At 40.0% G+C, this 27,089-nt stretch overlaps 1 protein-coding gene across 3 annotated transcripts in view; it reads left to right on the forward strand.

Moving 5' to 3' along the window:
- The window catches only part of KCTD20 (potassium channel tetramerization domain containing 20), a 66,994-nt gene extending 40,509 nt beyond the window's left edge, over nucleotides 1-26,485 (forward strand). The window contains exons 2-8 of one of the 3 annotated variants that reach the window (XM_004379406.2): nucleotides 8,889-9,094; nucleotides 11,636-11,909; nucleotides 16,349-16,451; nucleotides 16,805-16,925; nucleotides 18,247-18,444; nucleotides 20,000-20,110; nucleotides 21,530-26,482. In XM_004379406.2, coding sequence (XP_004379463.1) covers nucleotides 8,935-9,094; nucleotides 11,636-11,909; nucleotides 16,349-16,451; nucleotides 16,805-16,925; nucleotides 18,247-18,444; nucleotides 20,000-20,110; nucleotides 21,530-21,822 — 1,260 coding nt within the window. In that variant the 5' untranslated portion in view covers nucleotides 8,889-8,934 and the 3' untranslated portion in view covers nucleotides 21,823-26,482. Of the gene's footprint in view, nucleotides 1-8,303; nucleotides 9,095-11,635; nucleotides 11,910-16,348; nucleotides 16,452-16,804; nucleotides 16,926-18,246; nucleotides 18,445-19,999; nucleotides 20,111-21,529 lie in introns of those variants that run through there. The other 2 variants (XM_023734135.1, XM_012556454.2) reach the window with 2 other exon arrangements.
- Nucleotides 26,486-27,089: the final 604 nt, after the last annotated feature.

Here is a 27,089-nt window from a genome sequence, read left to right on the forward strand (position 1 = left end):
AAAGAGATGTGTATGAACCTTGACCAGTGTCTAAAGAAGTATAATATCACGAGAAGTTCTTTTCATGCACAGAAAAAAAAGGTTTCTCTTACAGCAGCAATGTTAACCTAAACAACAGTCTGTCTTTAAACAATACAGTGCATTCCTATGTATTAAGATGACTAAAGTTAAATTACATTTTACTTTTTGAATTAAAAAATTGACTAAATACCACCCTCTAACAATAAATAGCAAAATTGTTCTAGTAATAATAGCTTCACTTTTCCACACATATTTTTGTTGATATTTCACTGGAATGAGTTATGACACTAACATTTTTAGACAAAGCAAATGATTAAAACCCAAAACCAAACCCATTGCCATCTAGTTGATTCCTACTCATAGCGACCCCCTAGGACAGAGTAGAACTGCCCCATAGGGTTTCCAAGGCTGTAATCTTTACGGAAGCTGACTGCCACATCTTTCTCCTGCTCCGCAAATGATTACTTCCATATAATAAGAGTTAGTACAAAGAAAGAAACAAAGCTGCATTCTGGTTAGTAAACTGGTGCAGGTAGTCTGAATGTGTGCAGCAGCAATCTCCATTAAATTTAATGTTCTGTGAAATTTATCACAATGATAATTCTAAGCTGATAAAGCTTAGAGGTGTTATTATTCGTTGCAGGAAAAATTAAACTGAGTAGTTAAGACATAATTTTAAAGGTTAGAAAATAATTTCCTATTGGCAACTTTTAGAACTTCTAGAAAATGACATAGAAAAACAGTGGCAAGGGTCTTAAATAGTAATTATACACATGACATTGGCACAGAAATAGATGAATCAGTGGAAGACAGTTTAAAAACCAGACCAAACATACGTAAGATTTAGTATTTGATAAAAGTGACATTTCATATCAGTGTGGAAAAAATGAACTCTTCAGAATATATTGTTAAGGCAGTTAGTTGGTTAACTGTTTGAATTTTAAGTTAGAGCCATACTTATACTATATACCAAAGTTAATCTATATGGATTAAAGATTAAGTTAAAAAAAAATTAGTTAAGCAAAATTTTTACTCAGTCATATAACACAATGTTATATACCTTTGAAAGTGATGTAAAAGTATGATTACTGGCATGCAAATAAGTTTATGATGTGTTGAGAATATAAAACAGCATAATTTCAAATCATAAAAATGAATGAAATATATATATGTATCATACTTAAGAAAGTCTGGAAGAGGATCTACCAAAATATCCATGGTTAATCTATGGATGATAGAATTATGGGTTATTTTTGTCTTCTTTTTCAGTATATTCTGCCAGGTACAATGAACACATACTACCCAAGTGCAGGATTATTGTTTGTCTTTGTTCTCGTAAATTCTGCATGACTAATAAGAGAGTCAAAAAAGGTAAAGAGAAGTCAGTTTGGTGGGGGAAGGAAGAAATAAGGCGTTTTCCTGAGGGAAATTTGAAGGACACATAAGGTCAGGTGCAAGTGAGAAATTAGGTAACTAGGACAAAAAATTCAGAGAGCTCCAAAAGCAGTATAGTGTGTCGTTTCAGTGAATCAAAATGAGAAAGGTAGTTGAAAATCAGTGGAGCTATGCAATGGCCAGAACATAGAAAGTACGTTCAGAGGTAGAGGATGAGCTTAAAGAGCCAAATCAGTGCTAACTAAGCAGTGACGGAAGGGAGGCTCACACACCCAAATTCATCTCTTGCCTTTGTATAGCACTAAGCTTTTTGAGAGCTTTTCTATATATCCTGTTTGAGAAAGCATTGTCTAACTTGGTAATAGTAGACATCATCCCCATTTTTTTATGGATGAAAACACTGAAGCTTAAGGGATGTAAACCTCTGGGTGACATGACTAGTTAGTAATAAAGCCAAAGCCAGAACTCACTTTGCTTTAATCCAGTGCGTGGTCTTGATGTCGTATTTTGTCATCTCACAGACTTCCAGGGAGGGGTGAGCAAGTTATGAAAACATTTAGTAATTCTAGTCAAACCTGACAAACTTGATACGAATAAATCACTGCTGTTACCTAGTATCCACCCAGTATGGGTTATTTTTCTACCCATCCAAATTGTTAAGGCTCTCAAAGGTGAAATTTTGGGAGTATTGTTGAAAATGAATGACTTTTTAAATGATCTTATTAAAACAAGCTGCCATATTTCACTTATCACGTTAGCAAAGATGAGGAAGACTGAAACACTGAGTGTTAGCAAGGGTTCAAGGAGTGGACACGCTATGCTGGTGAAAGGAGTATAAGTTGGTATACTCAGAAAACTATCTGGCAGTACATATCAAAACATAAAAATCGAGTACTCTTTTTCACAGCAATTTTACTTCTAGGAGTTTATTCCAAGGAAATAATGGGATAGATGCCCAAAGATATGTGTGCAAAGATTTCCCCACAGCCATCATTGATTTTTAAAATATTTATAACTTTCTATATTAAATGATGAAGAGCCCTGGTGGCACGGTGATTAAGTGCTAAGGAAGAGGAGAAGCAAAGGAGAAACTCATATTAACTGAACACTGACAATACTGCGAACTACTATTTTCCATTTTTAAGGAGTGCCCTAGTAGTACAGTGGTTAAGCACCCAGCTGCTAACCAGAAGGTTGGTGGTTTGAACCTACCAGCTGCTCTAAGGGAGAAAGATGTGGCAGTCAGCTTCTGTGAAGATTACAGTCTTGGAAACCCTATGTGGCAGTTCTACTCTGTCCTGTAGGGTCACTATGAGTTGGAATCGACGCGACAGCAATGGGTTTGATACTGACTAAATTTCTTTTTTTTTCGGCAGTGAGCACATATTGCTTTTATGAGCAGTAAAAAATCCAATAATGCTGTTTTTATTTGTGGAAAAATAACCATTCTATAACAGGATTCTTATATTACTGCCGTATTTCATATTGATAAGAACTGCAGCAGCAGAGACCCTGGAAACTACTGGTTTTGCTTTCCTTTCTGACAAATCCTAGAAAGAATAACAACTTCTAGATTGGTGATAGGTGAAACGCAAGATGGTTTGAGGGAAGCAGTGGGATGGAAAGAATATGGGAATCCAAGGACCTAGGGTTGGAATCTACCTCTGCCTCTTAGCTAGAGTTGTGATTTCGGGCAAATTGCTAACCTCTCTGAGGCTTGGGGTGTCTCTCCCTCCCTCCCCCAGCAATAAAGTGAGAATAATTAAACTACCTCTCCTGGGGGTTTTGAGATCAAATAAGATTAGGTTTGTAAAGGCTCTTTTGTAGACTCAGAGGGCTCCCTATTTGTAGTAGTGAGAATAACAATAATAATAAACATTTACTGAGTGCTTTCTATATACAAGGCACTGTACTAAGCATCTTAAATGCATTACCTCATTTATTCCTTATATCAAGACCCGGTGTGATTAACGGTTATTTATCCTGTCTTATAAACGAGGAAGACACAGACTTAGGAACCTCCCCAAGGCCACAGCTGTAAGAGGTAGAGCCATAATAGAAGATCATATTTGGGGAGGAAAGCAGCAAGAGCTCTGTAACAATTATTCATCTCTCACCAGTCTGCCAGTGTTCTTTGAGGGAGACAGCAAGTGGGTGGGAAAGAGGGACCCAGCGGAAATAACTTACTAACAAAGGTCTCTTTCTTTGGTGATTGTTTTGTATTTAAATATAAAATCAAACAGCTAAATTACTGCAGGTTTAGGGAACATACTGTAGTAAAACGCCAATATTTAGAAATGTGAAAAGTAGAGTTTTTAAAAGCTGAGTACTGAAGCTGGTCTTGTTTATCATTTTTAGAAATAGTCTGGAAAAAGGAAATCCAGAAAGCCTTAAGTATTCAGAAGACTGAATTTCTTCTGAGATTGGAGCATTAGGTTGATTGGAAGGTTGCACATACAAAGAGTGAGCAAAACCACAAAAGAAAAGCTTCAGTGGAGTTGATTTTAAAGAAAATATACCCGGAACATATTTTTAAGATGATGGTGGCCTCTTAGCTGTGTTAACAATGACCTAGAAGGAGATCTTGTAGATGTTTTAGATTGTGTCTATTCACTTCCTTTGTCCCCTCCTACCATCTCCAGGCCTTTTTAACCTTCTTTTCCCAGAAATCCCAGGTGTCACCAGAGAGCATACTTGAAGCAAAATGGAAAGTCTGTTCACCTTTAGTAGAAAACATTAGCAGAGTTCTAACTACTGTGCATAAAGAATAAAACATAATGGAACTAGACAAAGGTCAATAATGGTAATTAAAGTAGTTGAGGAAATATATATGGGCGGGGGACTTCAACCCTTACCTCATAGGATACACAAAAAAGAATTTGAGATCGATCATAAACCTAAATGTTAAAACTATAAAGCTTCTAGAAGAAAACATATTTTTGCAACCCTGGGATAAGCAAAGATTTCTTATGACATAGAAAGTGCTAACCACAAAAAAGTAGACTTCCAAAGTTTAAAAACTTCTGCTCAAATACATTAAGAAAATAAACGGGCAAGTCACAGACTGGCAGAAAATATTTGCAATATATATATCTGACAAAGAACTTGTTTCCAGAACATATAAAGAACTTCAACAACTCAATTTAAAATAAAAAAAAAAAAAAAAAACCTCAAAAAAGTGGGCAAAAGATTTAAACAGATACTTCACAAAGGAGGATATCCAGGTGTTTAATAAGTATATAAGAATATGCTTAGTATTATTACTCATCAGAGAAATGCAAATTAAAACCTCCATGAGATAACTTACTACATAGCCCCTAGCGTGGCTAAAAAGGCTGAGGACACAAAATGAAATCCTAGAGTGGTGCAAAGGGTTAACACACTCAGCTGCTAACTGAAAGGTTGTAGGTTTGAATCCACCCAAAGGAGCCTTGGAAGAAAGGCCTGGTGATCTACTTCCCAGAAATTAGCCATTGAAAATCCTATGGAGCACACAATTCTACTCTGACACACATGGCGTCACCATGAGTCAGAGTTGATTCAATAGCAACTGGTTTTGGTTTCTAATAAACATACACCCGCCCTGTGACCCAGCCATTCTGCTCCTAGGTATTTAACATTTGCCCTCAAAAAAGACTTGTACAAGAATGTTCCTGGCAACTTTACTCATAATAGCCCCAAATTAAAAATAACCCAAATTCCTATCAACAGGAGCATGGGTCAGCAATTTGGTATATCCATTCAGTGGTTCAGTCCACCAACCCTTTGGTTAGTAGCTGAGCATTTAACCATTTGTGTCACTGTCTTAGTCATTTAGGGCGGCTATAGCGGAAATACCACAAGCGGATAGCTTTAACAAAGATGTTTATTCTCTCATGGTCTGGTAGGCTAGATGTCCAAATTCAGGGTGCCAGCTCCAGGGAAAGGCTTTCTTTTTCTGTCGGCTCTGGGAGAAGGTCCTTTGTCATCAATCCTCCCTTGGTCTAGTAGCTTCTCTGCTCAGGGAACCCAGGTCCAAAGGACATGCTCTGCTCCTGGCACTACTTTCTTGTTGGTATGAGGTCCCCATGTGTCTCTGCTCACTTCTCTCTTTTATATCTCAAAAGAGATTGGCTTAAGACACTATCCAATCTTATAGATCTCATCAGTGTAACTGCCAGTAATCCATCTCATTAACATCAGAGTGATAGAATTTACAACACATAGGGAAATCACATCGGTGACAAATTGGTAGACAGTCATACAATACTGGGAATCATGACCTAGCCAAGTTGACAGAAATTTTGGGGGGACATAATCCATGACAGCCACCCAGGGATTCCTTGGAAAGGGAATTTAGTTTTTATTATGTACCGTTGAGTCGATTCCGACTCATAGTGACCCTATAGAACAGATTAGAACTGCCCCATAGGGTTTTCTATGCTATAATCTTTATGGGAGCAGATCACCAGGTCTTTTCTCCTCCGGAGCAGCTGGTGGGTTTGAACTGCTGACCTTTCATTTAACAGCTGTACACTTTAACAATTGTGCCACTAGAGCTCCTGGAAAGGGATTAGACTTTTATTGTTAAGTTTACATTGGCTGTTCTGGTACATGTTGGAGAATTTGGTGTCAGTCCGCTTACTTTCTGGGTTTCATAGGTGAAGAGATTTTCATTCTCTCATTCTGGGATTATAGAGGAATTAGAATTTATGGAGGACTTTGGGAAATGCTGGATTACGTGATTTTCTAAAGTGTGTGCCATTAAACATTAATCCTGAAAGGGTTTCTTAAAAAAAAAAAAAAGGTTCTGAGGCCAAATACATTTGGGAAGACTCTGCATACTCAGTCTCCATAGAGTCTCATAGTGTGTTCCGATCTTGATCATTGCAATATTGTTGTAATAGTTAAGCTAGAAACAACTTAAATATTTGTAGATAGGAAAACCAACATGGTACCATAGAATACTACACAATAGTTAGGAATGAACTACATCTCTGTCTTCCAGCATTAAGTTAGAAAAATATATTATAGAATGAGAATGATGCATAAGTATATAGCTTGTGAATTTTAAAAAAACCATATGCTTTCACCAGTATATCTGTGTAGTATAAATGCATTTTTATAATTTTACAAGTAGAGATAGTTCCTTGGAGAGGTGACTGGGATTTGGGGTGATGAACAAAGGGTCCTTTTTTGCCTTACCTGTAATGTTTAAATGTTTTTAGAAGGGAATATTTTTGTGTATTATTTACAGTAAAAACTAAATATGAATAAAATGCCTATTAAGTGCTCAGAAAGTTACTTTCTTTTCCCTCATTGGAGATATCTATCTGTCCTGCTAAGTTCCAAGTACTTCTTCCCATTTATTAATTCACTGTATACACGTTAAACTGAGTTTTGGCCCTTGGTCCTACAGAGTAGGAAGGAAATACTTTCATTATATTCCATTATAACGAGACTGTTTTTCGAACATCGTAAAGATCAATGAAATAACTTTATACAGTCTAAATCAGTGCAAGTTCTCAGGAGACAGGCTTATTCAAGCTTGTTGTATATTGGTCAAAGAGATCGTTTGAAGAGCAACAAAGAGAAGTTTGAGCTTGGTTCCTTAGCAGCTAGTGAAGAGTCGAGAAGCAGTAGCAGTAACTGTAGGTAGAGTAGAACATTATGGTTCAAAACCAGTTGTGGTTCAAGAAGCAGACCCCCTCTGTGTTGGTAATGCTCTTTCCAGTTCCATGGACCTTCTTCTTTATCCTCTTCTCTGGAATTGATTTTTACAACTTTAGAGTCAGACTTGAGGGCAGTGGTGTTCTGTTTGACTTTACCAGTTTCTGGAGATCAATTGTAAGTTCCTGGCATTTTTTTTTTTGTAATGTAAACATGTTTTTGTCTTTAAGAAAGGGTAAGCCTAAAACAGCTGTAGCCATATATCAGGTTTTCTATCAGAACATTCACTTTATTCCCTCAATTTGTCTTAGGTTGTAAGTGACATTGACCGAAAATAAAGATCTCATCAGCTGAAAATATTTCTTCTTTAAATTGATTTGTTTACAGGCACACGTACTGATCCATCTTTTTAAAGTGGTCATTTTTATATTTCATCCAAGTTAAACAGCCCCATAAAATAGCTCTCTTATTCTTAGGCACTAAACTGATCAATCAACTTTATGCTAAAAAATATTCTAATACAGGTTATGAACAAATTAAAAATGTAATTCACATTACAGATGTTTTTGGCACCTACTACATGCTAGGCATGTCAGGAAATCCAGAGTATGAAAACATGTTACTGCCCTTGGTGACCTTACTGCTTCCTAAAGTGGTGTTAAGCATGCAACCCACATGCATAAGAATTACTGGTGATTTAGGATGTCTTCCACCAGAACACCAACTGGAAATTAGTATGGTACTAACTATGAAAGTGCTAAGTAAAGTGAACTTCAGATATGCTTTGAGTAGTTGAGCAGCCTCAGAAGGAAAGGTTGCAGGGTGTGATTATCCGGAAGAGAGGTATGAGGCCTCCTGTGTGGCTCCTCCATTCTGCCTAATCAGACAGTGGTTTGCACATGGCAGTCACTGTGTGTTGTTCGTGATGATCAGGTGCTGCTTGGGGGAGAGGTGACATGGTTAGCCTTACAGCCACTTACATCCTGGTGTGATTTTGGGGTGGAGAGTTGAGCTACAGAAAGTAAAAGAAAATGGAAGATAAAAAGGAAAAGTTGCACATTACAAGTCAAATTTTGCTTTTTTCTTTTTTTTTTAAAGCACAGGTGACTTCTAGTTTCCACTCTGATATTAGTATTATGGTTGTGATTGTTTTTATTTTCCTCATGCTTAATTACTGCAAGAGTGTATGTGTCAGTCTTTAAAAAAAAGGGGGAAGGTTTTTTTATTGAACAATTGGACTCTTTCTCCCCCCGCCCCCCTACCTTGTGTCTCTGGCATAAACACCACCATATTATTGCACCACCATTTAATATGTAGAATTGATCATGAATATGACCACAGTCAGTAGATTTGATGTCTGTTTATGGATAAAGCTTAAAATTGTTCCCTGACAATACATTAATCAGGAGCCCTGGTGGTGCAGTGTTTAAGCGCTTGGCTGTACACCACAAGATCGCCAGTTCAAACCCACAAATGGCTCTGTGGGAGAAAAGACCCAGCAATCTGCTCCTGTAAAGATTCCAGCATAGGAAACCCTATGGGGCAGTTCTCCTCCATCCGGCAGGGTCACTGTAAGTCGGAATTGACTTGATGGCACACAAAAACAACACATTTATCAACATTCTTGGTACTTTAGTAAAGATTCCTTTTAAATCAGTCCAATTCCTCTCAATATAAAATCACAAAAATGTTTTAAGATTCCCATTTCTCTTGAGAACAAGAATGAGAGCCGTCCTTGTCAGTTCTCTAATTCAGCCTTCATGCCACAGAAGTCCTTGGAAACCTGTTTTGGGAGAGCTGTAAATCATATTCTTGTCTTCCAGGACTTATCTGTGGTCAAGCAGACAGTTCAGGATACAGAGTCCAAGGATGAATGTTCACCGTGCCAGTGATGGTGACAGGTTATTGCGGCAGGACGCCAGCTGCCTAGTGGATGATACTTCAACTGCAACTCAAGAAAGAGAAGCAAGTAGCCTGGCTTCATCTGGTCTTCAGAATCTGACTTACCCCTCAGGTCCCAGGAGTGATGGTAAGATGATTAGGTCTTGACATAATTTGGGGGGCTTTCTGACACCTAAGCATCCACTCTACCCAGAAGGCATGGATGTACTTAATCTAAATAAATTATCCAGTTAATTGGCATCACAGTTAAATAAAGCTGACCATCATAGAACATCTCCAGTTATTTAATCAGTTCAGCACATTTAACTTGGTGATAATGGTATAAGAGAAACAGCAACAGGTTTGAAGTCAGAAGACAGATTCAAATTCTAGCTCTGCCACATATTAGCTGTAACCATGGATGGGATCTTTAATCTTTCTGAGCCCTGCTTTCCTAATCTAGAAAACAGATACTAATATTCTTCCTAATCCACAAGGCTAGTGGATTAATGAGTTAATGGATGTGAAAACTCTTGACAAATGGCTAGGTTCTTTTTTAACTTTTAATAAAAACAATAGGAACAATAAAATAGCAAGTATTTATTGAGCACTCATTGTGCTAGGAACTTTACATACATTTCTTTATATCAGGATGGCAAACTATGGCCCATGGGTCAAATCTGGCCCACTCCGTTTTTCTAAATAAAATTTTTATTGGAACACAACCACGCCCATTTGTTTACATACTGTGTATTGGCTGCTTTCCTAGTTATTATGGTAGAGTTGACCCGCAAAGCCTAAAATATTTACCTTTTGGCCTTTTATGGCAACTTTGCTGATCCATACACTAATCCTCATAAAGGAAGCTGAGGCTGAGAAAGCGTAGGTAACTTGCTCAGGTTCACATTATTAGGATGTAAGGGACTGGGATTTGAATCTGTTTTTCTGACCAGGCTGTGCTTTATTATTTTATCTGTATAAACTGACAAAAAAGCAGAGTGTGACTGCCACCCTAGAGTACACCATTAGGGAGAACTTGGGCAGTGAATCTTTTCCTGCTCACCCATTTAAGTTGAGTAGAACCTGAGGCGCCCTTCAGGCATCAAACCCAATTTAATTGCTTCATTGTTGGGGAGAAATCAAGCATGCTATAAAGAACTGAACATCATAGACATTAGGATTTACAACACATTGGATAATTACATCAGATCACATAATGGAGGACAGCCACACAATACTGGAAATCATGGCCTAGCCAAGTTGACACACATTTTTTTGGAGACACAATTCAATCCGTAATGTTCCTGAATAATTGTATATAAATTTAAAATACATGAGGGGTGGGAGTGATACATTCAGCTATATCTTTAACATTTTATTTCTTTAAAAAAGAAAGGTTTGAAGGATATTTAGAAAAATGTTAACTAAGCTTACCAAATCTAGGTGATGGGACATGGATTTATATTAAGTCTGTGCTTCTGTATGTTTGAAATTTTCATTAATTTTTTTTTTCATTAAAATGTGTTAGGAGCACTTCCTGTTTAAAAGAATCCTGTGGTAAATCCTTTTGTAAATACTTGCTCCTTATTGTCTTACATGTACATCTAGATTTCATATATTTAGTTTTAAGCCAGTTTTGTATCATGTGGTTTTATACATTTTTAAGTGTTCTCACACACCTTATTTCAGTTGATAGTCAACAACCCTGTGAGGTAAGTGGAGTGAACATTATTGTTCTTTGTTTTACAGGTGATGAGCCAGGTTCAGAAAAATTAAATAAATTGGTTAAAGAAAACGGCTTTTTGGTGACACTAGAACAAAAACTGAGATTCCATGAGTGAATCCTAATCCAGGGTCATTTGCACCAGGCTTCTCTGCTGAGAGCAAGACCTGCTTGTTCTAAAAATGGTGTAGTGAATTGGATTCTTCAGTGCATAGTGAAAATGAATTTTTCTGTGAATTTCTAGGAAAAAATTTGGAGACTATAGAAATGAAAAGCTTTGGCACACAGAGGTAGCACGCTTCTTAAATAAAACACGGGAAATATAAGAGTATTATTTAGAGGTAGGAGCCCTGGTGGCACAATGGTTAAGCACTTGACTTCGAACCCACCAGCCACTCCATGGGAGAAAGATAATAGCAGTCTGCTTCCATAAAGAATTAGACAAGGAATCCCTATGAACCAGTTCTGCTCTGTCCTAAAGGGTCACTGTGAGTTGGAATCAACCCAGTGGCACACAACAAAAACAACAATTTAGAGGTAGAAGTGAAAACAGAAGTGAAAAATGATTGATTCTTTGGAACAAGACTTGAAGAGTTATGGGGCGTGGCAGAGGACTGCTGTTTTTCTACATGTATTTTTTCTTACTGTTTGATTTTTTTTTTTAAACCATGTGAGTAGTTTAAATGTTTTAATCATTTTATTTTTAAAGTGTGGGCATTCCTGCCTTTGATCTCTCCCCCAAACACACAAACATACATGGAAAAAAGTGTAGGGGGTCCAGTATATGAATCTCTAGTTTGTATTTTTATCTTTACTTGCTCCAGGCAAGAGTTTTTGTCTGTGAACACTTGAAAGTTTGTTTTTTTAAAAAATTTGTTTACTTATTTAGTTTTTTAAACAGAGTTTATTTTTCCCCCAAGTCTTTTTGCTCTCAAATTATTTTGGTTTGTTTGTGTGCTCTTTCAGACCTTTCACTTGACTATGCCTCTCAGCCAGCACATCTTCAGTTCCCTCACATAATGCCACTTCCCGAAGACATCAAAGGCTCTTGTTTCCAAACTGGGAATAAACGGAACCATGAACCCTTTATTGCTCCAGAACGATTTGGAAACAGCAGTGTGGGTTTTGGCAGTAACTCCCATTTGCAAGCGCCAGAGAAAGTGACGCTTCTTGTAGATGGCACACGTTTTGTTGTGAATCCACAAATTTTTACTGCTCATCCAGATACCATGTTGGGAAGGTAATTGACAATAATTTCCTTCCAGTTTCACTCTTTTCTCTAGAATGCATAGCTATACCTGCTGTTTATCTTGTATCATATGTGAGAATAAAAAGCACTGCGTTTGTGAGAAAGGGAGGGCAAGCTGGTAAGTGTATATGTGTTGGTGATGTTTTTTATTTTTTAATATTTTATACTACTTTGCTTACAAAGCTATTATAATGAAATGAGCCCCCACAAAAGGAAGTAAAATCTGGTTAGAACTATGGAAAATAACTTGCTGAATCTCTTTCCCTACTCCTCTATAAACTCACTCTAAAACAGAAGTCAGATATTTAAAATTTCTTTTATTCACAATTTGTATAATCTCACAAAAGTAATAATGTTTTCTGAGTTCTGCAGGTCTAAGGTGCTGGGATAAGGTGAGACCTAAGTCGGGGTTTTTTTGTTTGTTTTTTAATAAAAAATAGAATTAGATAAATGTTCCACATGATACAGGGGAAAGCTACACAGGAGAAAATCTAAGTAGACTCTTACCTACTTAGATTTTATTTTACTTCAAGATCTGACCTCTATTAGGAGCCCTGGTGGCGCAGTGGTTAAGCGTTCAGCTGCTAACCAAAAGGTCAGCAATTCAAATCCACCAGCTGCTCCTTGGAGACCCTATGGGGCAGTTCTACTCTGTCCTGTAGTGTCGCTGTGAGTCGGAATTGACTCGACGGCAGTAGTTCTGTAACCTCTGTCAGGACTTTGAACTAATTTGAACTGAATTAGAAATCAGAATGAATTACCAGTTTGCCAAATTCTAGTATAAATGGAATTCAGCTATTTTGTTCTGAATATACATATAAAATTCACAACAATTTTTAACCAGAACCAAACCTATATATTTCTCAAACATGTAAATTAAGATGACACTGGAATAAGGAAGCATTTTCCACATCAGCCCTATATTTTATCAAGCTTAACTTCTTTCCTTAGTCTTGATACCACCACCACCACTATTGGCTCCCCAGAAAGTGTTCCTCAGTGTAGGCTGGCTGAGGTACATTGCCTCTGAAAGTAGTGATCAAGAGTAGAAAGGCTAACGTGTTCCAGGTAACAGATTCTTGGGTGATACCTGGGTTCTTTGGATTTAGGAAGGGTTGTCACCTGAAGAAGAGAGTCTGACTATTTAGGTGGTTCATTCAGCTGAGGAGGCCAAGGTCATGAGTTCTGTGAGTTATTTAGGTTTGTTCTGTCCTGTGGCTACATAGAGTAGCCAATGAGCTTACAGATGTGGGCCACTAGTCACAAAGGGGACGAGCTGAGAGAATTTGAATGAATTAATACAAATTCATGTCACTACTAGATAAACAACTCTTGAGAGTAAGTCCTGCTGATGATAGATGGGGGACTATATGTATGGCACTTTGTTCATTACTCTGATTCACAGCTGTCTCAGCTAGACTTCATCCAGAGTGTTCCAGAAAAATGTCAACATTCTTTGAAGACTCCTTTCATCAAAATGGATATCTTATGCCTGGTGCAATGATTTGGAAAGCATGTGATTTGGGAATCTTTTACAGACCTTTGAAAGGCAGCCAGTTCAGAGTAGAAGATAACAGTTGGCAACAGTTGAGCAACAGGGCTTGCCAGCAGGTTAAGGAAGGAAATGTTAGTGAGTCTCCTTTGGGAAATCAAATCAGGCTGGCTAAAGATACCTGACTGCATGCCCTCTTCTTTGTGCCAGCATCCCATCCACAACTCCTACACAGAGTGGAATAGGAATAGTGGAAGTTATAGGGCCAGTTAGACTGGAGGGGATATGAGAGAAGAGAGGAAGGATGGGAAGGGGTGAATAAGAAAAGGTAAGACTTCCTCCCTGTGCCTTCATGACCTCATGAGTTCATGCCAGAGCAGGCTTGCTTCTCTGAAATCTGTCACACTGCTGGTCAGCCTAATACCGACCTACTTTTTCTACTTGACCTGAAATTTCCATCATTAGAATTACTTTTTAGATTGAATAAGGGGAACTTTTTCCAGAGCTCCACCATTAAGATGTACCAGGAACCTAAATAAAAAGCCAAAAACTATAAAGTTCATAGAAGAAAAAAAAGGATCAATGCTAGAGGCCCTGATACACAGCATTAAAAGGATACAAACCATAACCAACAACACACAAACTCCAGAAGATAAGCTAGATAACTGGGATCTTCTAAAAATTAAACACTTGTGCTCATCAAAAGACTTCACCAAAAGAGTAGAAAGAGAACCTACAGACTAGGAAAAAATTTTTGGCTATTACAAATCAAACAAAGGTCTCATCTCTAAAATCTACAGGAAAATCCAACACCTCTACAACAAAAAGACAAACAATCCCATTAAAAAATGGACAAAGGAAATGAAAGACAACTTCACCAAAGAAGACATTAAAGCGGCCAGCAGACACATGAGGGAATGCTCACGATCACCAGCCATTAGAGAAATGTAAATCAAAACCACAATGAGAGACCATCTCACCACGGCATTACTGGCACAAATCAAAAAAACAGAAAATAACAAATGTTGGAGAGGCCGCGGGGAGATTGGAACTCTTATGCACTGCTGGTGGGAATGCAAAATGATACACCGTTTTGGAAAACGACATGGTGCTTCCTTAGAAAGCTAGAAATAGAAATACCATGTGATCCAGCAATCCCACTCCTAGGAATATATGCTAGAGAAATAAAAGCCACCACACAATAGACATATGCACACCCATGTTCATGGCAGCATTGTTCACAATAGCAAAAAGATGGAAACAACCTAGATGCCCATCAACAGATGAATGGATGAACTATGTTACACAATAGAGTACTACGCAATGATAAAGAACAATGATGTATCTGTGAAGCATCTCATAACATGGATGAAACTGGAGGGCATTATGCTGAATGAAATAAGTCAATCACAAAAGGACAAGTATTGTATGAGACCTCTACTATAAAAACTAATGAAAAGGTTTACACACAAAAAGAAACAATCTTTGATGGTTACAAGGGAGGGGAGGGGTGGGGGTGGAAAAACCCTAAATAGACAATAAGTAAGTGGTAACTTTGGTGAAGGGTGAGACAGTACATGATACTGAGGAAGCCAGCACGACTTGTACAAGGCAAGGTCACAGAAGCTCCATAGACACATCCAAACTCCCTGAGAGACTGAATTGCTGGGCTAAGGGCTATGGGGACCATGGTCTCGGGGAACTTCTAGCTCAAGTGGTATAACATAGTTTATAAAGAAAATGTTCTACATTCTACTTTCGTGAGTAGCGTCTGGGGTCTTAAAAGCCTGTGAGTGGCCACCTAAGATACTCCACTGGTTTCACCCCTTTGGGAGCAAGGGAGAATGAAGAAAACTAAAGATACAAGAGAAAGACTAGTCCAAAGGACTAAGGGACCACAACTACCACGACCTCCACCAGACTGAGTCCAGTACAACTAGATGGTGCCCGGCTACCACTGCTGACTGCAATCACAATAGAGGGTCCTGGACAGAGCTGGAGAAAATGTAGAACAAAATTCTAACTCACAAAAAAAGGACCAGATTTACTGGCCTGACAGAGACTGGAGAAACCCCAAGAGTATGGCCCCCAGACACCCTTTTAGCTCAGTAATGAAGTCAATCCAGTGGTTCATCCTTCAGCCAAAGATTAGACAGACCCATAAAACAAAATGAGACTAAAGGGCAAAACAACCCAGGGGCAAGGACTAGAAGGCAAGAGGGGACAGGAAAGCTGGTAATAGGGAACCCAGGGTGGAGAAGGGAGATTGTGACATGTCGTGGGATTGTTAACCAGTGTCAGAAAACAATATGTGTACTAACTGTTCAATGAGAAACTAGTTCTGTAAACTTTTTCATCTGAAGTACAATTCAAAAAAAAAGTACCAGGAAAGGGAAAGCATTAACTTATCTGCACCTATGAATACAGATTTCATCTACCAAATTAGAGGTTGAAAAGCAAAACTCAGAAATATTGAGGAATGGCATACTGGATAGGTAAATGTTGATGGAGGCAAGGGAGGGAACAGGAAAGGTCAGGTGCATGAGAATGAGCTCTCACAATGCACAGGCAGGTTCCTGGGCCGTGGGGAGGGTATGAAAGGCAACATCACACACTCCATCGATTTTCCAAGGGCTAGCTCTGCGGCTGCTGTCTTACTACATCTGCTGTCAAAGAAACTCACTACAGGTGAACCTTGAGGACTTGTTGCTTCATTCCTCCTTGTATACAAATACTTAAAGCAATTGCCAGCTTCTTCTCTTATCTAAAAGGAGTTTCCCTAAGACTTGAATATGTCTAGTAGGGGTTGGGTCCCTGTGCTGTGTTTTAACTTACATTGTGAGGCAGTGAAGTCTTTAGAATGAGGTGGCAGGAGAGAAGTCTCATCTGTGAAGGGTCCTGCTGGAGAAGGTAACTTTGTTGCCTGTGTCTCTTTCAGGATGTTTGGACCAGGAAGAGAGTACAACTTTACACGGCCCAATGAGAAGGGAGAGTATGAGATTGCTGAAGGAATCAGTGCAACTGTATTTCGCACGGTGCTGGTGTGTAGTGGTCGTTTTTTGTTATGTCCTCTTCCCCAAGGCATGCATGGTCAGCAGCCTTGAGTCCCTTCAAACCGTGTGACTGACATTAGGGTCCCTGGTTTCTGGTTGTTGCCTTTCGCTCTTTATTTCCTGCTTCTGTAACCTTGTCCTTGCTTCTCTCAGTCAGGTGCCAAGTTGTAATTCAACATGTCAGGATAGCCAGGAGCCTCTTTACCATTTAATTAATTACCCAATTTGGTGATGATCCCAGTAACCCATCACTCTAACAGAATCAAGACTGAATTAGGGTAGAAGAGGTAATTTTTCATCTTGTTCTTTGCCTACATTTCTTCTTCCTAATCTGTTTACAGGATTACTACAAAACTGGTATCATCAATTGTCCTGATGGCATCTCTATTCCAGACCTTAGAGATACATGTGATTATCTCTGTATTAACTTTGACTTCAACACCATCCGATGTCAAGACCTGAGTAAGTACAGGAGGACCTGCCAGCAGCATTTACTTTGAATTTGCTTGGAATTGACTAATGTTTTTATTACTAAACAGGACCTTCAAGTGTGGGTTGAAAATCACCTGCAAAGGCAGAGACGTGATACTAATTATGGGAATCCATTCTTCCTCTTGCCTCAAAATACTGAGAAATTGGAGTATACAGAAGAGAAGAGGCAGAAGATCTTAAATCTAGGTTGACTGCTAAGTCGCCAAGCTAATTGCTTTCCCTCTCAGGATCTTGGTGTCTGTCATTCAACTATTTAACAGACAAGGATACTGATTCTGAGACGTAAGGAAAGGCTCACTAATAAAATCAAACTATAAATTGTCTGGGTTCTTCTTACCATTTTTATCATCATTTATTAACTTAGTGTTTATAGATAGGGACTTGCCTAAATCTTACAACAGTTAACCAGGAAGCATGGGTAGTGATATCATTTAACAAATAAGAAGACTGGGAAATTGTCTTGCTCTCAAGTCTCTGAGCATTAAGGCTGGGTTTAGAACTCAGATTGACTATAAACTTCATGCTCTTGTCACTGTCTAAACTTCCTGAAACTATTTAACATATTATTCTTTGAAGCTGTTATTGTTAGGTGCTGTCAGGTTGATTCTGACTCATAGTGACCCCATGTGACAGAGTAGATCGCCCCTGGTGTTTTCTTGGCTGTAATCTTAATGGAAGCAGATTGCCAAGTCTTTCTCCTGTGGAGCCACTGGTTGGGTTTGAACCACCAACCTTTAGGTTAGCAGCCGAGTGCTTAACCGTTTGCACCATCTGGGCTCTTTATTCTTTGAAGTACATGAAGCATTTTCTTACATGTTCCATGAAGGCCTCTGGACTTGTGATTTCTCTCCTTGGCCTGGCACACACTTAGAGCAAGCTCCTTAGTGTCTCCAAACTAAGGTTATTCCTCTACTGTGGCCCTCTACCTACTGAAATCAGGGTCCAGAGCATCCTCAGAAGAGGTACTACAAAGAGTCATCCCCAAATGATGGTTCTGTCTCTTGTAGAATTAATATACTTATGGTCTGAGGCTGTATGCCCAATAAAACCTCAGTTGATCAGAGTGCTTAGGGATTATTAAACCTGAGTAAGGTGAAGAGTGGTAGAATACGAAACATCTAACAAAGTCAGCTTAATTATCACCTTGGAGCAGGAAACAATCTCTCTGCCTTTATACAGGCTACTTCTCTGGGCCCTGTCCATGATAACATATATTACCTCATAGTCTTTTTTCACTTCAGTAACGTGCATTTGGGCAGAAAGGATGTTCACGTGCATTTTCTCTCACCAGGTGCTTTACTGCATGAACTGTCTAATGATGGTGCTCACAAGCAGTTTGATCACTACCTCGAAGAGCTGATCCTACCCATCATGGTGGGCTGTGCCAAGAAGGGGGAGCGAGAGTGCCACATTGTTGTGCTGACAGATGAGGATTCTGTGGACTGGGATGAAGACCACCCCCCACCTATGGGGGAGGAATATTCTCAAAGTAGGGGCCCCCTACATGGTGTAGATGCTTTCAGCAAGAAACACGCTGCCCAGAGCAGCATTTAGATCTTAGAACCATCGTGACTAACACACTGACCTGGATGATAAGCCTCTAGTGATGCAGGTCTAACCTTATGCTGGGGAATCTAGTGAATATTATATCTCCCACCTCTACCCCTAACGTCTCATACTCCATCAGATATCGAGGTAGCACATTAGATGGTAGTTTCATTCTTTTCTTCGTTTCTTTTCATTTTTAAATCTTTTTGAATTGGTAATAATACAAAATTCAAGAATTACAAAAGGATGTACATTTGAAAAGTCTTGTTCCCACCCCTGCCCCATCCACCTAGTTTTCCTCCTCAGTTTCTTTTACATCCTTCCAGGTATACTCAGTGTACCTACATAAGCGATTACATACATGATTTTTCCCTTTTTTCAGTGATACTGTATTATACACACTGTCCATATCATGTCTTACATTTAAAAAAAAAAAATTTTTTTTTTATGGCTGCATAGTATTCCATTTCATTAATGTGCCATAACTGATTTAACCAGTCCCCTGTTGAGGTGAAGAGCTACCGCTGCTAACCAAAAGGTTGGCAGTTCAAATCCACCAGGCGCTGCTTAGAAACGGATGGGGCAGTTCTACTCTGTCCTATAGGGTCACCATGAGTCGGAATCGACTTGATGGCAATAGGTTTAGTTTGTTTTTGGTTTTTGCTGATGGACATTTAAGCTATGTGCAGTCTTTTGCCATTTATGTGATGCTGCACTGAATATCCTTTTATATAGTCTTCTCACACATGTATCTCTCTATAAATAATATTCCTGAAAATGGAATTTGTGTCAAAAGCTTTGTGCTTTTATAATTTTGATAGATGTTATCAAACTGTCCTCCACAAAAGTTGTACTAATTTACATTCACAAAATAATATCTGACAGGATTGTTTCCCATACCTTCACCAACAGTGTTACTAAACTTTTCTCTTTGCCAGTCTGATAGGTAAAAACAGCATCTCATTGAGTTTTAATTTGCATTTTTCATTTCATGATTGAGGGTGAACATTTTTAATTTTTAAGAGCCATTTTCTTTTCCTGTTAGCTGTATTTGTATCTTTTGCCCATTACAGAATTGAATTGTTTTTTACTTACTGATTTTTGAAAGCTATTTGTGGCAGCTCTCTGTATATATTAAGGAAATTAGCTTTGTAATATGAGTTGTAGCTGTTTTTCTAGTTGGTTATTTTTTTAGTTTTGCTAACAGTCATTTGGGCTGTGCAGAAATGTTGCATTTTTATGTGGTGAACCATATTTCTTTCATGGCTTCTAGATTTTATGTTATATGCAGAAAGGCCTTCCCCACCCTGATACTATAAAAACTCCTCTCATTTCTTTTAGTATTCTTATGGTTCATTAATTTATTTAACACTTAATCTTTGATTCATCTGGATTTTTTGGCATCTGGGTCAGGTATACCTTTCATTAGTCTGAATCAATGAGCTCTTCTACTTATGGAACTCATCGTGACTAACCTCCTTTTTTTTTCCTCCTAGTTCTTTATAGCTCCAAGCTCTACAGATTCTTCAAATACATTGAGAATCGGGATGTTGCAAAAACAGTGTTGAAGGAACGGGGCCTAAAAAACATTCGCATTGGAATTGAAGGTAAAAAAAAAAATCCCAGTTAGTATTGCAGTTGCATGCTTATGGAGTAGGGTAGGTCCTATGGCCACAACCTGTGTCCTCAAAATTCAGTTTCCAGAGGGCCTAGGAAATAGGCACATGTGAAAAGTACTTTCCTATTTATGTTTGAAGGATTTGTTTGCCCTCATGCTTCCTTTTTATTTTCAGTTGAAAATACATTAAAACAGCCCAGGAACAGGTTTCTGTTTGCCACCTGAGGATAAAGAGCAGTGAGGGCAAGGGCACTAGTGGGTAAATATAGCAGGCTTGTGGGCTCACCATGTGAGAGGACTATTCTGCCAGCAATCTTGGTGAGGATGTTTCTGAGATCTGAATGAGTCCTTCTGAAAATTGTAGGTTGAGAACTCAAAATTTAAGTCATTATTCCACTATATACCTTTGAGGAATATCTGGATATATTTACAAAACTACTTTAAATCATCTTGAGCAGTGACTCCCAACCTGTGGTCCCCAGGCTCATAGAAGGGTCTCAGAGACTGATTCTCACAGGGTGCTGAAGCCACCTTGATCCCTCTCCTCTCACTCCCCATCGTGTCTTTGACTCCTGCGCTTTGCCACTCTTGCTGCCTCACTCTTGCCCACAGAACTCATCAGACCTTCATTGTGTCTGACTTAGGTTGGAATTTTAAAGCTGGAGGAGATTCAAAAATCATCCATTTAAGAACCTTCCACTGTGTCCTTCACTTGTCTCCTGGGAAACCCCAGGAACAGGTTGATAGGGATCCCCCATTTCCCAGGGCAGATCATAAAAGTGTTTTGCCCTTAGAACATTCTTCCAAACATCTCATAGATAACTGCCTCCCTTTTCTGCCTTTCTAGTTCTAGTCTATTAAGCTACTCTAAGATTTCTTCCTTTTCCTTGTCACAGCCTTTCAGATTTTTCAGCAGTATCCTTTTTTTTTAGGCTAAACATTCCATGTTTCCTTAACTGTTTGTTCCTCACACACTGTGCCCTCTAACCCATTCCACTGAGTGAGCAGACTCATAGAGACCCTCTAGACAACACAATTAAGAGTGGCATAGCCGTGCCCTGGTAGGATTTTTGTTCTGTGGTATTGTTGCCAGTAACGAAAGACTCCTGAAATGACTAAGAGGCTTCTCTCCCCCTTCCATTAGAGGGATAGAATTCTTGTTACTTCCCTTGGATTAATTAACTCCTTCTAGGGACAAGACATATATTAGCCTTAGCAGGAGGGAAGTAAGCATGTAGGTACTCGGAGCTGGGAGGGCAGGGATCAGTAACTGGTTGGCTTCCCAAGTAGTTTTCATGTGAAGTTTTGGGGTTTGGGAGGAAACTGATGTCATTAGGAAAGAGAAAGCTGTGGGCACCAGAGTGAGCAATTTTCCAGTCATGAGGACCAGCCTTTTTCACTGTTCCAGGTTATCCTACCTGTAAAGAAAAGATTAAGAGAAGACCTGGTGGCCGGTCTGAAGTAATCTATAATTATGTGCAGCGCCCCTTTATCCAGATGTCATGGGAAAAGGAAGAAGGAAAGAGTCGCCATGTGGATTTCCAGTGTGTTCGAAGCAAATCCCTCACTAATTTGGTAGCTGCTGGAGAGGACGTCTTGGAGGACCAGGAGATACTAATGCACCACCCTCCCCAAGTGGATGAACTTGATCGGCTGAATGCCCCACTTTCTCAGATGGCTTCTAATGACTTTCAGGATTAGGGCCGGCTGTGGGTCCACTCTTTCCTGGAGTTTTTCTCCGTCCGGGATGCCCACACCCAGTCCTCCCCATGGTTTGTCTCACTCTGAGTAGGGGACATGTTTCTCCCCCATCCTTTCCCTTTCTCCCATAATTAATGTGTGTTCTTTTCTGTAAGTTCATTCCTCCAGCAGGAGGTGAAAAAACACTGGTAATGAAGCTACCAGCTTTGCAGCAGCCCTGGGAACTTGAAAAATTTGGGTCTGGTGCTGTTCACTGAGTCTTTGCATAACTGCAAAAGCAGGAAAGGAAGGCTCCTGTTGCCTCGTAGTCAGCAAAGCAATCCTCATCCTTTACACTCAGTTCTTGATTTTTGTTTTTTGGTTTCATACCAAGCAGATCACTCATTAGCAAAGGGACCAAACTTAAAAGGAGACAATCTCTGTCTCCTGAAAGCAGGCATTGATGGGGTGGTCATTAGAGGTTGATGAAGCCGCCATTCCTGGTGGTCCCTGCACCCAGATTGTATCTGGGAAGCAAGGCACTCGTTCAGAATGTCCAAAAGGAAATTCTTAAGAGTTTAAATTCAGTTTTGTTTTTCATTAATGCAATGAACAATCCAAACCACATAAGCAGATTCTTTGGCAGGAAGGGTGATGGCATAACAGTGCTTATAAAACTTTTTGAGCTTCAAGGTTTTTGAGCCTAAACAGATAATTCATTTGGAATGAAACTCGCAACTCAAGTAGAAGAACCTTTCCAAATCAAGCTACTTTGATTATCCTGGCTTGGAATCTAGCATGAAGCCATCGGTCTTGGGCCCTGTGCGGCACAATGCTGTGGGTGTGACTGGGAGACCTTAGATTTGGTTTAAAGGCGTTTAGTTTGTGGGCAGAAATGTCTCACAGGTACTCAATGGAAAGACAAGAGCTCAACGGAGGGGGCACCCCAGTGAAGCTGGGTGTGGAAATGTCACCTGCACAGGCTCTGTCCCAGTGTGGAGATTTTTCTTTGGATATTCTCTTCATACTGTCAAATTTTTTTGGACACTAATACGTTTCAGTTTTTCAAATAGCCTGTCAGCTGTTTACACACTAAGAAAACAGTACCAATGTCATCCTTCAGAGGAAAGGTGAATTGAAGGGAAATTAGGCCTAAGTAATTCTGATCTGTCTGCTCTGTTAACAGCGCACGGTATAAGACCCTGGACTGCTCTCGCCAATCCCCACAGTATTGAGCCACCTTCCTATAGAGCTGGGCAGCACCCTGTATGGGTATGGTGGCAGGTGAATGCCTTCATAGTCTAGAAACTGAACAGTCCAAAGCCAGCTGTGTCTTGAGGTTATTTCCCATTTTGTGGTATAAGTTGGCCTCCCAGTCACCCATCCAGGGCATTTACTCACCAGAGATTATGAAGAGGCATAGTTTTCTTCAGGGTCTTTAATATGTAAGAGCATGACTTTGGTTTTCTTATATTCCATTTCTGTAAGACACTATGGGGCAAACTACTTGATTCCACTTTATGACTTCCCTAGTTATGGTTCTCCAAACATAAAGTCAGGATACTCTTTCCAGGCTTGAACAGACATTTCTTAAGAAATGGGTTCTCTGTGCATATGGCCAGCATTACAGTGGAAATCAAGGCTCTGTTCCTTACTCAGAAAGGGAAATGGGGATTAAAGTGAGCCATCCCACGCCTACAGAGGTCTTCTGATAACCATTGACTTCCATTTGCAAGGCTGATGGCTGGGTTAAGGGGGTAACTTGTAGCCAGGGGGTAGTTTTTGTACGTGAAACTGCTTGGCTCATATTTGAGTTTAGGTTTGGCGTTGACCTTACCAGCACCACATTCATACCAACTAGCAGCTGACCAGCCCAATAAGTGTTTAATGGTGCTTCCTTTACCCTTCTCGGTGGACTTCCATGCCATTGCAAAGGAATTATCTAATGTTTATGTATTTTATGACTTTCATCATGTTTTTTGATGTAACTTCTCCTCCATATAAAGCTTATGTGTTAACATTAAGTGTAAACACTCCACCGCTAACACTCTCATTAACCCTTTTATCGGTAAAAAGCCAGCTATGAAAGTATGGCGTGTACCTGACACCTTGTTCTATGTAAATGATTTTCTCAGGCTTTCGAGAACTAGGTCTTTTTTCCCTAGTTTGGGTTAACATGCTCTTGGCCCCAACCCGGGGTAGGGCTGAGTGAGCTGGAAATCTGTGGAACTAAATCTCTGCCAGTGTCACCTGGGTGCGAGTGACTTAGGGGGAACCCTGCCCCCCAGCCAGGAGCCCAGCATCACTGAAGTTGGATGGCTCCACTCAGCCAGGGCATTTGGCAATGGCAGGACTTCTCAGTCCTCGTGGACAAGGGCTGGCTGGGCTGTGGTCATCCCCTTCAGTTACTGGCCAGGTGAGCAAGAGCAGCTTTCATAATTTAAAAAAAAAAAAAGGTGGAAGTCAGGTTTGGTGTTTTTCCTAAGTGCCTAAATAAGTAAGGCAGGCTGTTTATACAGAAACATTTTCTTAAGAAAATGGTTTTACCCAGAATATCTTACTCGGGCATCTCAGCAAGCCAAGATGAACCTGAATTTGAGGTTTAGAATCTGAGTTTGTGTTTATCATATCATGTATACTTGATTAGGAAACATTTGCCTTTGAGGAGCTGGGGAGAGGGCAGGGAGACAGTGTTGAATGTGTCAGGTTATTTTATGGTGTCTCCAAAGGGGAGAAAAGGTACTGAAAGAATGGCAGCAAAAAGAGTAAGGAAGATAGAAAGCTGGATTTACTGTACAATATGCAACAGCCAATATTATTTTAAACTAAATTCCAAGAGAACAGTGTGATAATTAGTGTATACAGGTCTGTGAAGTTACTGTGGAGTAACCCTGGGAAAGGTGGGTGTACTTGCAAATAGTGTTCCAGAGTTGTTCTTTAAATAAAAAATATTTTATCCAGCACACAGGCTTAGGAAGTTCTGTTTTGCAATCAAGTGTCAGTAGAAAAAATCAAGAGGTGTTATTTGTTCAATGCCACTTCTTGCTGTCATTTTGAAATTAACATGAGCGTAGTGGACCCAGAAAGCAAACCTGATGCCTTCCTGAAAGATAGAGCCACATCTGTGCCCTTGTGGGATCGCCTCTTCAGGAGAACATTACATTTTCTCTTAAAGGCAAAATACCTGTAGGTTTTGCCTTTTACTTTGTATTTACTTTTAAAATTGCACTTGTTCACCTACCAGTGTTTACAAAATCCTATTATTTGGGATGCTTTTTCTATAATTAAAGTATTATCATTTGTGTGTCTGTACTGTTTTTTAGCAGAAAATCAGAAGATGTTAAAAGGGACTTAAAGAGGTGGTATCCAGACTGCCCGGGACAGAGGCTCTGCCTTCTAGGGGGACACAGGGCTCGCCTTGAGCCTGCATGTGCTTTTCCTACCCTAGTACTTTGACAGGTACCAGAGCCCTTTATGGTCAGCCTTCTCTCTAGTTCTTGGTTAACTAGCATTCAAGACTCCTTGAATGCCCGTGGTTCCTCAAATCCAACTAAACAGAACTCCACACAGCCAAATGTAAATTCAGAAGGGAAGGGGAGCCGTGAACACCTAGTTGTGGTTTGAAGCAAGTGAGGAATAGCAGGAAAGAAAGGCAAGTAAAAGGATAAGGTGGAGTCCTGGCATGCACCTAGGAAACACTGGGAGAGCCTCTTGCTCATTCCTCGGTCTCCACTATTTTGCTCCCCTCCAGTCTGCTGGGCTCCCTCAGTGCGCTTAGCCTGGGAGCTTACTGGTGACACTGACAACCTCAAGGGGTGTTAAAGCAAGCCTGCACCTCCCAAGCAGGCCTTTATCAAACAGACAGCACAAGGGTTAAGAACAACATATCCTGAAGACATATGGCCTGTATTGAGTATTTTGTGTGAAGCATTGCTTGGCCACAGGGATATGCTGACAGTTCTTCCCTCAAGGGGCTTTTACAATCACATGGAGCACACAGACCTATAACAGTCTGGGTCACTCAGGAAGCCCAAAAGGATGAATAACCAGTTTGCTGTGAGGAGTAGAAGAGAGTTCGTTCACAAAAGGCTCCCAGAAGTTGTGCACGAGCCAAATTGTGAAGGACAAGTACTAGGTGGTTTGGATCCATGGCTATGAGGGGAGGAGATATTCCAGGCAGACTATATGAGCAGTGAGGCAAAAGTGAAATGATCGCTTATGGTCACCAGGGAAGAGGATGGGGTGATGCAGAGATGAGGCCAGGCCAGAGTAACGAAGGACTCTTGTAGCTCAGACACAGGTGTTTGGACTTGTACTGTGTAAACTGCTGGGAGCCCTAAAGGGGAACGACATGATCAGACTTGAAATTTCAAAGAATTTCTTGGCAGCAGTAAGGAGGACAAGCTTAAAAGGGGAAAAAGACTAGGAGGTCAGCTAACAGACCACTGCAACGGACTCAGCAAGGAATGATGAAGGCACTGGTAGAAAGGATGGCCGTGCCCTGGAGTTTGATGGTATGTGTTTACTGATGGCTCCCGTTTAAGAAGACTAAGGTTTCTGGCTCGGACGGCTGGGCAGAATGAGTTAGAAAAAGGCTTTGGGGTCAAGAGGAGTTCCATTTGGACTTTAGGCCTATAGGAGGCCTTGTCCAGATGGCAATTTCTAGTAGGCACTTGGCTGTATGTAATCTAGAATTCTTGGGGGGGTGGGGGTGGATTTGAGGTTGGTCAGAGGGACTTTGAAGACCTCAACACAGAAGTGGTAGCTGAAGCCACCAAGAGATCACGAGTGAAAAGAGAGCTCTGAGGAGCACTAGCATTTAGGTGGTGGGCAAAAGAATCAAGAAGGAAGTCAGAGAGGTGGTATACACTGTTGGTGGGAATGTAGAATGGTACAACCACTTTGGAAATTGATTTGGCACTTCCTTAAAAAGCTAGAAATAGAAGTACCATATGATCCAGCTATCCTGCCCTTGGAATATATCCTAGAGAAATAAGAGCCATCACACGAATAGATACATGTACACCCATGTTCACTGCAGCACTGTTCACAACAGCAAAAAGATGGGAACATCCTAGATGCCCATCAACGGACAAATGGATAAACAAATTATGGTATATCCACACAATGGAATACTACACAATGATAAAGAACAACGATGAAGCCATGAAACATAACATGGAGGAAGCTGGAGGGCATTATGTATAAGACCACTATTATAAGAACTCAAGAGAAGGTTTAAACACAGAAGAAAACATTCTTTGATGGTTATGAGGGTGGGGAGGGAG

This window comes from Trichechus manatus, unplaced genomic scaffold (genome assembly GCF_000243295.1).
Source record: "Trichechus manatus latirostris isolate Lorelei unplaced genomic scaffold, TriManLat1.0 scaffold00065, whole genome shotgun sequence".
Taxonomy (NCBI): Eukaryota; Metazoa; Chordata; class Mammalia; order Sirenia; family Trichechidae; genus Trichechus; species Trichechus manatus.